The sequence below is a fragment of the Belonocnema kinseyi genome, chromosome 9, assembly GCF_010883055.1.
Source record: "Belonocnema kinseyi isolate 2016_QV_RU_SX_M_011 chromosome 9, B_treatae_v1, whole genome shotgun sequence".
NCBI lineage: Eukaryota > Metazoa > Arthropoda > Insecta > Hymenoptera > Cynipidae > Belonocnema > Belonocnema kinseyi.
In genome coordinates this window covers 24,671,617-24,687,897 of record NC_046665.1, presented here as the reverse complement: position 1 = coordinate 24,687,897, position 16,281 = coordinate 24,671,617, and the positions used below count along the sequence as shown (strand labels likewise).

At 31.3% G+C, this 16,281-nt stretch overlaps 2 protein-coding genes across 4 annotated transcripts in view; one reads left to right on the top strand and one right to left on the bottom strand.

Annotated features, from left to right (window-relative positions):
• LOC117179584 (suppressor of hairless protein-like) overlaps positions 1–16,281 on the bottom strand; it is a 220,530-nt gene that overhangs the window by 87,074 nt on the left and 117,175 nt on the right. The window contains exon 1 of one of the 3 annotated variants that reach the window (XM_033371541.1): positions 12,124–12,324. The exons of the other annotated variants lie outside the window; for them this stretch is intronic. The gene's annotated coding sequence lies outside the window, so the exon portion shown is untranslated. Of the gene's footprint in view, positions 1–12,123; positions 12,325–16,281 lie in introns of those variants that run through there. 3 annotated transcript variants of the gene reach the window in all.
• The window catches only part of LOC117180449 (zinc finger MYM-type protein 1-like), a 1,959-nt gene continuing 1,097 nt past the window's right edge, over positions 15,420–16,281 (top strand). Inside the window, exon 1 of the mRNA XM_033372948.1 lies at positions 15,420–15,556. Within this exon, the coding sequence (XP_033228839.1) occupies positions 15,420–15,556 (137 nt within the window). The remainder of the gene's footprint in view (positions 15,557–16,281) is intronic.

The window sequence follows — 16,281 nt, the reverse complement described above, 5'->3', positions numbered from 1 at the left end:
GCAGCTTAGAATACAATTTAAAGCAAAATAAGAAACAAATACAAAAATAATCATGATAAATACAATTTGCTTTTTATTTTACAATTTTTTAATAAGTAATCCCTGGCAGAGTTACATAAAAAATATATTATAATTGATATAAAAGTGTTATGTATAATGTAGAAAACTTGACAGGTTGGACAAAATCGAGTGCGAAGCAGGAGATACGTGATGAGAATGTGTTCGTTAAAGCCGAAAGAGCATTAACAAAAGAGAGTACAAAATCACAAAATTACAGTTATCGGTCCGTTCACCTTTGATTTTAAAAGGTATGTGCCCGAATGCGGAAGAAATGTAAAGACTAAGCGTGGAGTGCGATTGCCCTCAGTCGCGTGCCGTAGGTGTGCTCAAACTCTCGAGCTAAGCTTTTTTAACGAAAGAGAATTCACAATCACAAAATTACAGTGGTGGCTGTTTTAGGTCTTAATTTTAAAATGTTTGCGCAAGAATGTGCGAAAATATAAAGACCGAGCGCGTAGCGCAAGGTAAACACATAATCGAGCTCGAAGCGCGAGATAAATACAACATTCGATTTTTTTTAGTTGAACAAATATTTGCTTATGCTGAAAATTGACCATTTTCAGTTAAAAATTAATCTTTTTTGGTAGAAAAGTATTCTTCTTGTTTAAATTAAAATTATTTCTTGAAAAAAAGATCCTACTCCATCTTCACTCCATTGGGAATCGAACCACAAAACTACTGATTTCCGGTCAGGTGCTTTTCCAATTAGGCTAGTAGAGGGATCAGAATAAGAACTCTTAATTCAAGAACATAACGCTAATTTTTAGCTAGGTGTTAATGGTACAAGTAATTATTTAAAAAAATTTTTTTTAATTTTGTAATGTATCTGCTATATCATCAGAGATTGTACCTTACCGACAGCAGATCAACCCTCCAAACCATGAAGGCAGAAAATCTACACAATATCGATCAAGTTAAGAATCTTCAATAACAGAAAATGCTTAAAGTCTTATTAAGACTAGATGGAACATAATATTTTTTAAATTAAAATTATTTCTTGAAAAAAAAGATCCTACTCCATCTTCACTCCATTGGGAATCGATATTGTGTAGATTTTCTGCCTTCATGGTTTGGAGGGTTGATCTACTGTCGGTAAGGTACAATCTCCAATGATATAGCAGATACATTAAAAAAATTTTAAATAATTACTTGTACCATTAACACCTAGCTAAAAATTAGCGTTATGTTCTTGAATTAAGAGTTCTTATTCTGATCCCTTTAATAGTTTAATTGCAAAAGCGCCTGACCGGAAATCAGAAGTTTTGTGGTTCGATTCCCAATGGGGTGAAGATGGAGTAGGATCTTTTTTTCAAGAAATAATTTTAATTTAGAAAATATTATTTTCCATCTAGTCTTATTACGACGTTTAGCATTTTCTGTTATTGAAGATTCTTAACTTGATCGATATTGTGTAGATTTTCTGCCTTCATTGTTTGGAGGGTTGATCTACTTTCGGTAAGGTACAATCTTTGATGATATAGCAGATACATTAAAAAATTAAAAAATTTTTTTAAAATAATTACTTGTACCATTAACACCTAGCTAAAAATTAGCGTTATGTTCTTGAATTAAAAGTTCTTGTTCTGATAATAGCTTCTAATAGCTCTAATAGCCCTCTAATAGCTTAATTGGAAAAGCACCTGACCGGAAATCAGAAGTTTTGTGGTTCGATTCCCAATGGAGTGAAGATGGAGTAGGATCTTTTTTCAAGAAATAATTTTAATTTAAAAAATATTATTTTTCATCTAGTCTTATTAAGACTTTAAGCATTTTCTGTTATTGAAGATTCTTAACTTGATTGATATTGTGTAGATTTTCTGCCTTCATGGTTTGGAGGGTTGATCTACTGTCGGTAAGGTATAATCTCTGATGATATAGCAGATACATTAAAAAAATTTTAAATAATCTTCTTGTTTAAAAATGTATCTACTTTAAATAAAAATTCATTTCTTTGGTTGAAAATGCATGTTTTGATCAAACTTCTTTTCTTTTCATATAAAATGGTTGAAGGTTCCTGTAGTTTTTTGGAAATTAAAATAATTTGATGAAAATTTTTTGGTTGGAAATTTATTTTTTAAAATGATAATGTAACCGTTTTTCGTTGAAAATTTATTTATTTTGTTAAAAATTCGGTTTTTTGCTGTTTTAAAATTGATTTATAAAATCTTAAATTTCTGTTTTCTGTAGGAAATTATTGGTTTGAAAATTCGATGTTCTGCTTGAAAATTTAAATATTTTTTTGAAACTTTGATTTTTTGGGTTTGATCATTGATTTTAACTGAAAATGTATGTAACTATTCAATTTTTCCTTGAAACATTATTTTTCAGTTGAAATGCAACTATGTGGTTGAAAATTCATGTATTTTATTGCAATTTTGTCTTTTTTGGAAGAAGTCTTTTTGTACGTAAATTTATTTCTTTGGTTGAAAATTGGACTATTTTGTTGTAGATTTAATTCTTTTTTTTATTCAAAATTAATTTTTTAAATGCGAATTTAATTGTTCCATTTTTTTGTTAAAAGTGAATCTTTTTTATTAAAAATTAATTTATTTTGTTGAAAATTCCATTTTTTATCTGAAAATTTAACTAGTCCATTTTTGGTTTAATGCTTATTGTGTCAGTTTAAAATTCGTTTCTAAAGATGAAAATTGAACAATTTTATTGACATTTTTTTTCTTGAAAAATTATCTTTTTAATTATAAATTTATCTTCTAACTTCTTTAGCTCGCACAAGCCTACACAAGGTAATTACGCGTGCGCGCGCAAACCAACTTATCGGTGTTAGTTTTCGCAACGTATAGTGTCGATTGTATGTTTATACCACTGTAACCTCAAAATCTCAACTTTTACAAGATCTTTTCGACTTTCGTGGTATTAAATACTGTTCGATATTTGTGCGAGAGGTGATTTTTAGCGAATGAGATTTTTCTCACTCGCTTCGCTAGTGCGGAAAACATCTCATTCGCTAAATAATCCTCTCTTACACACGTATCGAAATGTACTATTCTCCCTCCGTCTCATCACATTTTCCAATGAAACTTTAAGTTTACATTAAAACTTGTACATCTCCTCGGTGTGATTCGTTCGTATTTTCAACACTGGGAAGTTGATAGTTAGTAAATTTACCAACTTTTCTCCGGAGAAGTGTATTTTAGTAGAAGAAATGCTTTTTCGCACCAAAATATCGCACCGTATCATTAAAACCTCACACTTCGGTGTGACGTTGTATGAATTTTTTCTAACAGTGAAGAAGCCGGGTCACATGTCTACTTATTTTGGACGTGCTATGGATTGATGAGAGTTTGGTCAAAAACTCAATGTCGCCTTTCCCTTGTAAGTTAGACAGTGTCAGATCTATGTCATGAGTATGATATCGTACTCAGCGTGGCGTCGTAGCTTTAGGGATAAGGGGTGCGACTTGAAGCGAGTGGTGCGTGCGTTCTGTTCTTGGCGATTGCGAATATTGTAATAATGTGCGCTTCTCATTAGTTATAAGTAATACGTCTTCTCTTAACCATAGTCAACTATTAGTTTAGTTTAGAATAATATATGGAGTATATAAGTTAAGAATTAACGTCAATAAAAATACGAGAAAACGGAGGAGTATTTGCCAGAGGGTTATAGAAGGTGTAAATTCTTTAGGTTTCATTTCTGGTAAACAAATGTATTTTGCATTTGAATAAATATTTTCTGTCTTTGAATCTGAAATTTCTGGTAATAGATTATGGCAGTGTACTATACAGTTAAACGTTTTTACTGCTGTAACCATAGCATTGTACTTCAGGATTAAGAGCATGATGCTATCAATTTATAGAACATATCGTTTGCTTCAAATGTTACGTGTGCTTAACTTTATAATATTTTACTATGAGGCTTATGACATCTTGAGTTGAGGCTAATCATTTTTAAAATAATTTAATAACATTTTATTTGAATTCAGAACATAAGAAGCAACATCATTTGCGTTTGAATTGATTACACGGAGAATATCTGTGTGTTAATTTTTACATAACTTAGTTCGTTAAACGGAAAACATTACGGCATTTTATTAAAATTTCACGTTCAGTCATGTAAAATGAAATAGGGTAATATTTGATATGAAAATATAAATTATTAATATAAATTTATTATAATTTAATTCGCCATTCAGTCAGAAATAATACAACTAGACAATAAAGATTACTTCACAATTAGGTAAAATGAGATGTCGATTACCTACCAGTTAGATAAAATGAGTCGAACTGTTAGGTACAGTTTCAATCAAAGAAAACAAAGTCTACCGATCTATATGTTAATTCTACATCCCAGTCATGTAAAATTTCGTGCGTCAGCAAAAAAAAATATATTCTTGCTACAACCAGATTCTGTGAAAGGTCATCCACTTACTACACACATTCACAAATATTCTGACATATTCTTGAAATTCCCTTTGCGCTCTACAAGTTTTTAAAGATTCCAAATTATTTTAAAAGATTTGAAAAAATGTTAAGAAGTTTCAAAAGAGTTTATGTACGATTGTATAATTACAAAATATTTCAAAGTGTTTAAAAGGATTTTAATGAATTTCCAAATAAATTAACTGGATTTAAAAATTCGTTTAAATTAAAAAAGATTAAAGTTTATAAATGAATTTCTAAAGATTACAACTAATTTTTAAGAATTTTAAAATATTTTAGAAGAATTCTAAGAAGTACAAGAATTTTCAAGAGATTTCGAAAACTCTAAAATACTTTTTGTGAGTTCAAGAGATTTCTAGTGATTTTAAGGGATTTTGTGTCATTTCAATGGATTTAATATGGTTTAAAAAGTCGGTCAAGGAATTAAAAATATTACAAAGCATTTTAAATGATTTTCAAAAAATTCAAAAGAGTTCAAGGATCTTCATGTAATTTAAAAATATTTTAATGTATTTAAAGAGATTTTCAGGAATTTCAAGGGATTTAACGGGAGTTATTTGATTTGAAAAATTTTAAAGTTTATAATCGAATTTTAAAAGATTTCAAAATATTTAAAAGAGTTCAAGATATTTTAATAAATTTAAGAGATTTTAACTAATTTTGAATTTAGTTTAGGTCTTGTTTAATCGCATAAAATATTCAATAATAATTTGTAATATTTCTAAAATCTAAAATCTCAGTACATATATTATTATAAGCGTAGCAATATTTTGTATAGAATGCGTCACAAAAATTTGTAGACGGCTCTGCACAGCTGTAGGTTATATTGCTGTTTTTTTAATCGTACTTCCAGCTAGGTTATCCGAGAGGCTTTAGGCGTTAGGAATTAGGATTGCGAAACTTACAGGGTTCGAACTTCGAACACGCGGCGGATAAAAAAATAAAGCGTGCGATTATAAATAGTGTAGTGATTGTGTATAGTAAATAATTGTATACTTAAACATGTGAAGAAATATTAGAGCATAAAAGTAATAATAAAGATTAATTTTTTGCGGCGAAAAATCGGTTATCATTTTATAGAACTATTCTCTATAGTTTCGAGATTTTTTCGATAGATAAAGTGTATTTTAGCTAGAATTTTAGATTTTATAGAACTATTTTACGTTTTTCGTAACCTGCCTTTAAATAGAGATTACGTCGCTTCGGCCTCTAAATGTTATAGAACTTTGTAACACATATCGCTGAATAGTTCAACGCAATGTAAAACAAAGACGATTTGAACTTTTATCAAACTATATTCATCGTATCTTCTACTATAGGATTAGTTCTATAAAATTTAATCGATATTTTTTCCGTGTAAGGTTAAATATGCCATAGAAAATTATATTATATAGATGTTGCAAGTTTATTTTTCAGTATACATTAAATAATTTCTACATCGATTTAAATGATTTTTCACTAGATGAATGAGAAAATATAAAATGTTCAGAATGCATTTATTTGCATTTCGTCTTTATTTAGCTTGACAACACTTTTTACACTAGAGCTTTGAATGACTGATTCTAACCTTAAGTGGCTCACTGCTGATGTTTTTATCCTAGCTGCTTCTAGTTTTTTATTTTAAATGTTTCATATTCAGAAGAGCTCCATTTTTATTGATTCAATTTTCAGTTTAGCTTTGTTTACTTCGAATTGAAAAATTTTCAGCTTTAAAAGTTACAATTTTATAATTTAAATGACCGAAAAAAATATTTGCAAACTTAGATATGATGGGGAATTTTTTCGTGCGTCTTACCACCACCTTAACACGGTGGAAAATTGGGTGCTTAGTGCTGGTAGTCGAGGTATTCATTACTAAACTGGCATTGTAAAAAAAATTCGATATTGAAATTATGTTATTGATTCAAGCGCAATCGCGGTATTAGCTTCCTTAGGCAACTACAGAGATTACAGGTTGTCGGTGGTCTGACACCTCTAGCGCACTGGACAGAGTCCAGTCCAGAATAGAAATCATTCCTATAGTAAGGAATAATCGGCTGAAAAAAATTTACAAGGACACAGAGCGACGGCGCCGGCGGATCGATATAGTCACTTTTCATTTTATAAACTTACATTCATTTATATACTATAACTATACATCCATATATTCAATTAGTTTCAAATATTAAATTATGAAACTTATTTAATAACTAAAACAATGGATAAGATATTAAAAATGACATACTTCAGATTGAAAGAATCCTTTATTCACATTATTCGACGTTTCAAAAACTATACGTTTTCCTCATCAGGATAGAGCCGTATATATAAAAGTTCCCTATATTATGTTGAGTAATAAAAAACGTAGTTGTCGAGAATTGAACCCGGGTTTCCAACTGAGCAATCAGCTTCGCTCTGCAATCTGGTGTTCTGGGTGCTGAAGTTAGAGGCACTACTACTATTGGTCAAAAATGGTGACCTCTCTACAAAACTTTGAATAAGTCAGTAAAAAAATCGCTAAGAACGTAACAAACTTCACTGCAAAGATAATTTTATTGTGAACAAATTTTCTAATCATGACACCATCATGCATTAATTAACAATGAAGTTACAGTTTGGCGAAGGTATAAAAACAGGGTAAACAGTGCCACCTTATCTCAGCCCCAAATTGTGATAGAAAGCTCAGTTAAAGCTGGAGATAAGTAAAAAATCCAAGTAATACTATGGCATACGAAAAAAATTTCAAAATTATTAAACAAATGATTAATAGGAATTACTTTTTCTGCGTTTTTTTATGTCGCTTATGGGCGGCGAGGGTATCTGATCCAGGCAATATACCCAACCACAACTGTCCGCTCCAGGGATCCCTTTCAGACTCTCCCATTCAGTCCCAATTCAGTAACTCTTCCAGAAGTCTGAAAATAAATACGATTGCATTTCGGTAATTAGGTAGCTGAGGAAAGTGCCGAATAGTGACCCTCGACTGACATTGATGACTCCTTTTATGTGCGCAAGAAAAAAAAAAGATAGAAAAAATAATTGCTAATAGCCAATTATTCAATAATTTTGTAACATTATTTCGTATGCGATTGTATTATTAGAATTTTTTTACTTGTCTCAAGCTTTGTCTGATCTTTGTATCACAATTTGGAGCTGAGATGAGGTTCACCTCTTTAATTAACTTTGTAACCTACAATTATTTGAATTTTATAATTTTAATGACACCTACATTTACAGAAAATTTTAAGGAATTCGCCTGATTTTTTCGCCTCGTTTCTAATGGATTTTCAACAAAATATAACAAGTCAAAGTTCATAGTCGTGAAATTGACGTTGTTAACCCTGTTTTTAAACCTTCGCCCAACTGTAACTTTAATGATAATTAATGTATGATGGTGTCATGAATGGAGACTTGGTTTGCAATAAAATTATCTTCGCAGTGATGTTTGTTACGTTCTTAAGCGATTTTTTTTCACTGACTTATTCAAACTTTAGTAGAGAGGTCAACATTTTTGAAACCTATAGTAAGCGTCCTTATGGAATCATGCAAGCAAGCTTCGGTTCGGTGCTGCCCGAACGTTATTGAATGCGGGGCATACAGGAATGGTTACTGGACTACTGTATACTCTGTCGAGCTCCCGATAGAACACTATAAACTATACTTCGATAAAACTTCGTCCTTCCGACAATTGAGACACGGTATACACATTTCCAATATTGATTCTACAAATATAGTAATGATTAGTGTGTAGTTTTACATTCCTTCCCGTCTATTCTGCATCTATTACTAAAAATTATTAATCACTAAACAATTCGTGTACTGAATATCGAGCTCTTCAATCTCATTTTTCTCCGTGAAATCCTCAGGAGATATGAAGGGTTCCGAATTATCATTAAAAAAAATTCATCCAAATTTTACAGATCAACTTTTAAAATAGTAGATAAATGTACATAATAGGTTATATCTATATATGGCTTGGTCCGCGAATAAAAGAAAACAACAGGTTCCGTGAAGAAATAGATTTTTTACTTTAGATCAGCATTGTAATAAACAGTTACACGACAATATTAATAAAGTTCATTAATGCGAGCTATCGTATTAGAAATAACAGAAAGCAAATCAACCTTTAAAATCAACGCATTCCATTCTATTAAACTACATTCGCACGCATTCATGTCACATAGATACTTCCCGCCATTTCTCGAATGCAAAAGAAGTATGTACAGAATGAAATGAGTAATAATGCAGAATACTAAAATACTGTTTTATTTGCACGTGGGAAAAATGTTCTTTTGTAGAAGAAATAATTAACTGGAGATATCTTGGACGAAACGAGCAACTAAGAGTCGCTGATCTTTGCACAGGAAAAAGGAAGCACATAGAGACCGTGGGAACAGAAGTGAGCTCATTTTTGTTGCATGAATTAGAGTTCTGCCATTTATTATGCGGCGATCCTACTGTAATAAACTTGCAAGAACTGCAGTGGAATTATCCGTCACTACGTTCTTATCCAGTATTTTCTCTACATTTCTCTACAGAAAAATAATAACTTTGAGAATTGGCAGGAATTTACTTAACATGACGATAGTAATCTGCAAATCACAAAAGTTTCTTAATGTATGAGAATGGATTTAGGGAAGTAAAAAAAAAATTTAACAATAAGCTAAGTCATAATCAAGCCCACGATTGATATTACAGTAATCTTCAACTCGAATCAAACAGTTTTAAGGGTATGTGATGCATTTAAATACCTATACCTCAGTTTTCTGCATAATGAATTTTCTTTGAACTTAACAAATTTTTTTGTAAATGAAATATCGGACTGAAATTTTGGAAAATGTATCAAAAGACCATAAACTATGTTTATGTACTTGCTTTGAGTAGGAATTTCGCTAAAAATTATTTTCAAATAAATTAAAACTGGGACCGTTTTTTGACATATTTCCTTTATAATTTGCAATTTTTGAACCTAAGAACTTTTTTTACATTTAAAATATGGGCCTCAACCTTTGAAAAATGCAAGAGCCGACAGTAAATTACGTTCTTAGTTCTTAGGCTCAACAAATTTCAAGGCTACAAAGAAAATACGTCAATAAATGGTCCCAGTTTTAACTTCTTTAAAAATAATTTTTAGCGACATTCCTACTCAATTGAAGTACACAAACTTAGTTGGAAACGAGAACAAACCTCAAAATTAAATTGTTTCATTTTACTCCATAAATACTAGAATTACATTATTTTTTAATAATTAGGGCCTATTGGTGTTTCAGATGAAATCTGTATTCGACTTAACCAATTTATTAATTTTAATAGTAATCATTAAAGTTTTTTTTTATTATTCTAACCCAACCATCGAAAATATTTTAAACATAAACTATTGAAATTAGCCAATGTTTTACTCCGAATGCAAATTTAATTCAAAACAGAAATACATATTTTTCAACTTCGCAAATTAGGTCTGAAGAAGTTATCTTAAGATTTTGACGTGTGCTAAGAATACCCCCCGAGCTAAGCGAGAACAAACATCGCACTCGTCAAAATTCCCCGTGATTGCCCGTGATGCACTCGATACTTTTTATCGAAACACCCTTGAAACTAAGAAGAGGTCTTGGTACCGTGTAAAGCAGCGCCATAGAGATTATTACCGCGCTTCTTAAGGTCAAAATTATACATTGATTGACTCAATTAATTTTGTAGTAACTGAACGCAAGGATGAAAAATTTGATTTTTTCGTGATGAAATATACAAAAACTTGTAAAACCATTAAAGATATTACAAAATCCTGGGGGAAAAAAACTATAGAATATTAAAGCACACCTATACTTAGAATTTTCACGTTAATCCGTCCACTAGATTTTTCTGTAGCCGAGCGCAATGAAAGAAACACAACTTTTTTAATTAAATAAAAACACTCAAATTTGTTAAACAACCAAATTTTCATAAATTTCTCAAATATATCAATAGAGAAGTGTGCTGCACATGTCTGGTTAAAGTTTGGCGCTAATGGGAATCATATAATTTGCTACAGACATGAGCAAACATGTAACAAAATTTTTTCTCTTTTATAAAAACTTTAAAAATGTTGTTAACTAATAAAGGTATCGTAAATTTCTGAAAAACGGCACTATAAAATGATGCCGCACATGTCAGTTAAAATTGTGTTACAATTGGTTTTATAAGTCTGTCTGTTGCCCTGGAAAAAATAAAAAAGTATACTTTTTTATGGTTTCGGGAGTGCACAGTTTGTAGCTTTTACTTTATCAAGCTCAAGTATTTACAGAAATCGTATAGCTTTGCATTTTAAGGCTCTCAGTCAAGTTTCATTAAAATGTGTTCATAATTGCGGCGTTAATCCAATAAAAGTTGAAACCTCATCGTCCTCTTGATTGAATAGATTTGCGGTATATACATATATTTTTTATTGTAGGTAATTGGTGGAAATTTTCTACACGGCAAATATTGTGTTTTAAATTTTACATAACTTAGTTCGGTAAACGGAGGACATTGCGGCATTTTATTAAAATTTCGCTTTCAGTCATGTAAAATGAAATAGGGTAATATTTGATATAAAAATAGCAATTATTAATATAAATTGATTCAAATTTAATTCGCGAGTCATTAAGGAATAATACAAGTAGAAATTAAAGATTACCTGACAGTTGGGTGAAATGAGATGTCGATTACCTACCAGTTAGGTAAAATGAGTCGAACTGTTAGTTACAGTTACAATCAAAGAAAACAAAGTCTACCACCCTATATGTGAATTCTACACCCCAGTCAGTTAAATTTTGTGCGCCAGCAAAAAAAAAACAATCTTGCTAAAACCAGATTCTGTGGAAGGTCATCCACCACTACGCACATACTCACACATAGCATGCAATTTATAAGTATATGGTTGGTACATATACACCACTTAACTTAAACAATTACATTAAATTACAATACATACAATATAGTCGCACTCTTTTAACGATATTAACGCTTTTAAAAATCGAAACCGCTATGAAGGGTTTCGAATCACCTAATAAGTTTAACGCCTTCGATCGCTCATGACTAACACCGAAAAATATCTGGTCCCCGTTTTATCGAACTTTCTTATTTTAACATTTTATTAATAAATGGGCTCATAAATTTAAAGGAAGTAAATAAAACATTGGATAATTTTTTTATTAAAAATGTTTTAACCTTAAAACCCTAAATTATTTAATTTTCAATATTTAAAATTTTCGCAAAATTGAACATTAAAAACTTGCACATTAAATTTATACAAAATATATTAAATTAAATTAGGATAGAATTTAAAGCAATAGAATCAAAAATGCAAACTAATACGCTTTACATGATTTATTTAATATAAAGCATGAAACTTATGCACATGAATATATGAATGACATACATAAATAAATTTTACTTTCATTTAGTAACTTAATAGGTATTACTTATTGAGAAGAAGAGATATTCTATATTTTTGAATATTTTCTGAACTCCTACAATATTAACCGAAACATAAAAATGTTAAAGCTTGTACCGGGTGATTTGGCTTTAAACGTCAGCCCTGACAATCTTGACTTCCCTGGCGATTCTCATTTTACCTTACTGTTATTTTTTTTAATTCCTCTCCTAATAAAAATGGAAATCTCTAAAAAATTCAACAATGTATACTTTCTCTTAAGTGAATCGTTCATACCCGTGTAGAAATTGCCAAGTTACTCCCAGTGTCCACGCTTGGGTCAGGCCTGGGGCCCCGGGCCTGGTTCTAGCTTGTATTTCCTAGTGACTATAGTACGAGCCCGGCTAGATAGCAGTGCTCCCAATTCTGGTATTCTTTCGCACTGCACATGAGTAGCGTCGACAACAGAATTGGTTACCGTTGTGGACGCGATGCGAACCGAATACATCCGAAGTAATCCGAACGTCAACACTAACGGAGCGACAAGCGAGTGTCAGTGTCATGTTTTTGGTGTTTTTAATTTAAATACATTTTAGTGATTAGTTTAAACTAATCTTTGATATTTTTTAATCCCTGCTTGACACTCTATGATTAGTTTTTTCTGTAAGTTGACGTTCTTGATGAAAGTTTTTTTTTAATTTCATCAAGTTTATACTGAAAAATAAGTAACAAGATGTGTGATAAGCATAAAATGGATGATTTCAGATTTGATTAATTTTTTAAAGAAGAAAAACAAACCTTCCTAAAAATAAAATTGCGCTGAGCGGAGTCGATAATAAGCTAGAGTCAAGCCAGAACCAGGGTCGGCGATCGAGCCAGGCCCCGGGCAGATTTAGCGTTTCATTCTAGCTTGATCCAGGCTTGATCGCCAGTCCAGCACCTAGTTTTTCCAGACTTGGGCTTGCTTAGGCCCATGAACAAATTTCCACACGGTTATCACACCAAAATAAACTTAATATCATTTATTTAATAAAAATTTGAAAACTGTATCTAAATGCAGTAACGTCCTCCATTTACCGAACAAATTGGGTACATTTTAATTAACAAATTTTCTTCGTGTACACCAAATTTTGATAGTGTTTACAATGTTACCAATTGTGTCATCTCGAAATTCTAATTTTTTTTGCACTAAATACACAAAATCTTAAAAAACATTCAACTTATCGAAAATTCTTTAAATAATATTTATCGAGAATATATTGCTACAAACTTCTCGGTAAAATTTTATTCCATTCAGTTCAATATATTAAGCTGTAAAACTGGATTCAGGTGAGTCATTTTTCACATATAATACAAATAACTTAAATTTATAAATAATAAAGATATCGTATTTTTCTGAAATACATACATATTATATATGTTCCGCCATATTGGATTAGCCATTTTGATTGTTGTGCATCTGACTTCGAATGCAATATTAGCGACTCATAAAACCTTAGTAGAAGTAATTTTGAGTGCTTTAAAGTATATAGGCTGATGCGTTACTGCATAAAAAATAAACAAATTCGATCCTAGTTCCCTAAGTAAAAATATTTCACCTTGAAGTTCGTCTTGGCTCGTATTGAGTTCATCTTCAAGACGACTATATCTCGCTGGCGGCCAAGGGCGAGACTTACCTTTGAGAAATAAGCAGAATTTTTTCTAGAGAAATTTATTTTACCCAGTTAGGGCTTTAATATTCTCCAGGATCAAAATTACAAAGAGTGTTCGTTTGTCAATTTTATTGTCCATTATACTCTGACCTCTAAAAAGTATGGACCCCGCGGGTAGGACCTGCCATCTCCAGTAATCAATTAGTAATTCAGAACCTGTCAGTCTCAAGAGCTACAGGCATATCACATTTTCTATAAAAAGATGAAAACCGTGAATTTCTACAAGTATATAGTGAACTATTAGTGATAGGAAAAAATGGATACAATTTTTAGATTTTTCATCCAAAGAACATAATTATTGCAATTAAACAAAATTATGAATACATAAAAAATATATACCAGGAAGATAAATAATTTAAACATTCTTTGAAATTTAAAGTGAATTAGTGATGACCCTTAGAGATTTTGGAAGCCTTTTGTTGTCAATGTCCTTGAATTCGACTTAAAGTCGTACTCGGGTCATATTTAAAAACTTAATATTAAGGTCCGTCCGCTCAGCGCCGCCACCAAGGCAAATTATAAAATGGAATACGCCATATTTTTTTGCTAATTTTATGCTAAAAAAATTTTTTTTGATCTTTAAACTTGGGCGAAAAGGGTGGCGGCGCTAGCCGGACGTCCACTCAGCGCCGCCACCTACGAAACCTCACTAAAAATGATTATAATGCGATAAACGATAAGTGGAGATTTTTTTGCTTTTTTTGCGGAACATATATGTATGAAAAATGGATGAAAAATAATAAAACTTAGAAGAAACTGTTAGGTGATATTTTTTTGCTCTCCGATAATATATAATACGTTACCAAAAAATTACCCCTGAGACATACATACCCTCCCCTCGTCATCAAAAACGTTCTAACAGTTGGAAAACCGCCTTGAACAATGTAAAAATTATATAGTATTCCAAATTAATTACATAACACTTTAAAACTTCCCTCTCATTATAATTTTCCTAAAACTACCCTTCCACGTAAACGTATGCAACAGAACATTTATATGTATAAAAAAAGCATTAAAAATAATCAAACTTAGGAGAAATTGGTAGTGGATATTTTTTTGCTCTTTTTTTCATCTCCGATAATATATAATACGTTACCCAAAAACTACCCCTAAGTCATACATACCCTCCCCCTTGGCATCAAAAGTATTTTAAATGTTGTAAAACCACCTTGAACAATGTAAAAATGATTTAGAACTCCAAATTAATTACATGCCACTTAAAAATTTCCCTCTCATTATAATTTCCGCAAAACTACCCTTCCACGTTAACGTATGCAGAAGAACATATATCTGCATGAAAAAAGCATTAAAAATAGTCAAACTTAGAAGGAACTGTTAGTTGATATTTTTTAAATCTTTTTTTGCTCTTTGATAATATATAACACGTTCCCTAAAAACTATCCCAAAATCGTACATACCCTTCCCGCGTCATCAGAAACGTCTTAAAATTTGGAAAACCACCTTGAACCAGTGGCGTAGATAGGGGGGGGGGATCAAGGGGATCAATCCCCCCCCCCATGGGAAATTGAAAATATAATTATTGAAAAATTGTGCTTATATTCATGTATGCATTAATTTATCGAAATGTCATTAACCTTTTTGCAGTATAAAATCATTTATATCACTCTAAAATTAGAAAGAAAAAAATCTTTTCATGATAGTTATGAATTTGAACACATTGGAATTCCCGCGCCTAAACAAGCTTACCCATTGAAAGGTATAAAATGGCGCTATCATCGATAAGGACGTATCGAATTCATATAGTAAATATTGCGGATTTATAACCTATTTTATAATCACGTTCGCGTTGTTGTTTACGTTGTTATCTAATGATGAAAAGGTTTTTAGTGGCAAAAACACCCTTTGCCAAAAATAGCCAAAATGAAAAAAATTCAGAATTATCTGCTGAAAGAACTGCGAAGAGACTTCGTTGTGAAGCGTCAAGCTCCTGTGAAAATACAGTCAACCGAAGCTCTCTCGATGAAAGTGGAGAGAGTGTTGAACAATCCACCCCTCAAGTAGTTGTAAATAGAAATGACATCGGAAATTTTGTCGATACACGTTTAAGTGAATCCCAAGCGTTCAATTTATTAAAAAATGTTTGGGTACCATCTAAAGATTATGCGTTTCCGTTGCTGCAAAAGTTCGAAGCTCGAGGATTAAAGTTTTGTTATAAATGGCTGGAAGAATTTTCCTGGCTTGCCTACTCAGAATTGCACCAGGGTGCATTTTGTATTTCATGTGTAGCATTCGCTAAAAGTGGTGGCAAGGGATCGCAAACTTTGAGTCAATTAGTAAAAACGAAATTCGACAATTGGAAAAAAGCAAAAGAAGTAAGTTTTGAGCATTTTTTATACAATATATGATGTCTTTTTAATCATTAATTATTGATAAGTTTATCTATACTTTTTCAATATTCTTTTAACTCACCCATTCAAATAATTCGTATCGATTTCACTTTATAAAAACCATATTATTCCACTAGGTTGTATTTTTTGGTTATTTTTTGAAAAAATTATCCAGATACTTATTTGAAAAGTTGATTCCGGGTGATGATCGCGAAAAAAATTATAGTGTAAAAAGTACAACAATGCTACTTATAGCGTTAAAATCATTTCTGCATTTTTTTAGCGATCATTTCTTGCATTCACCATATGATATTACCTTTTAGAATTATCACCTTGAACATACTTTTAGAAACACCACCGAGAGTTTTCGAAATAAATGAAAATTTCATAGAAGA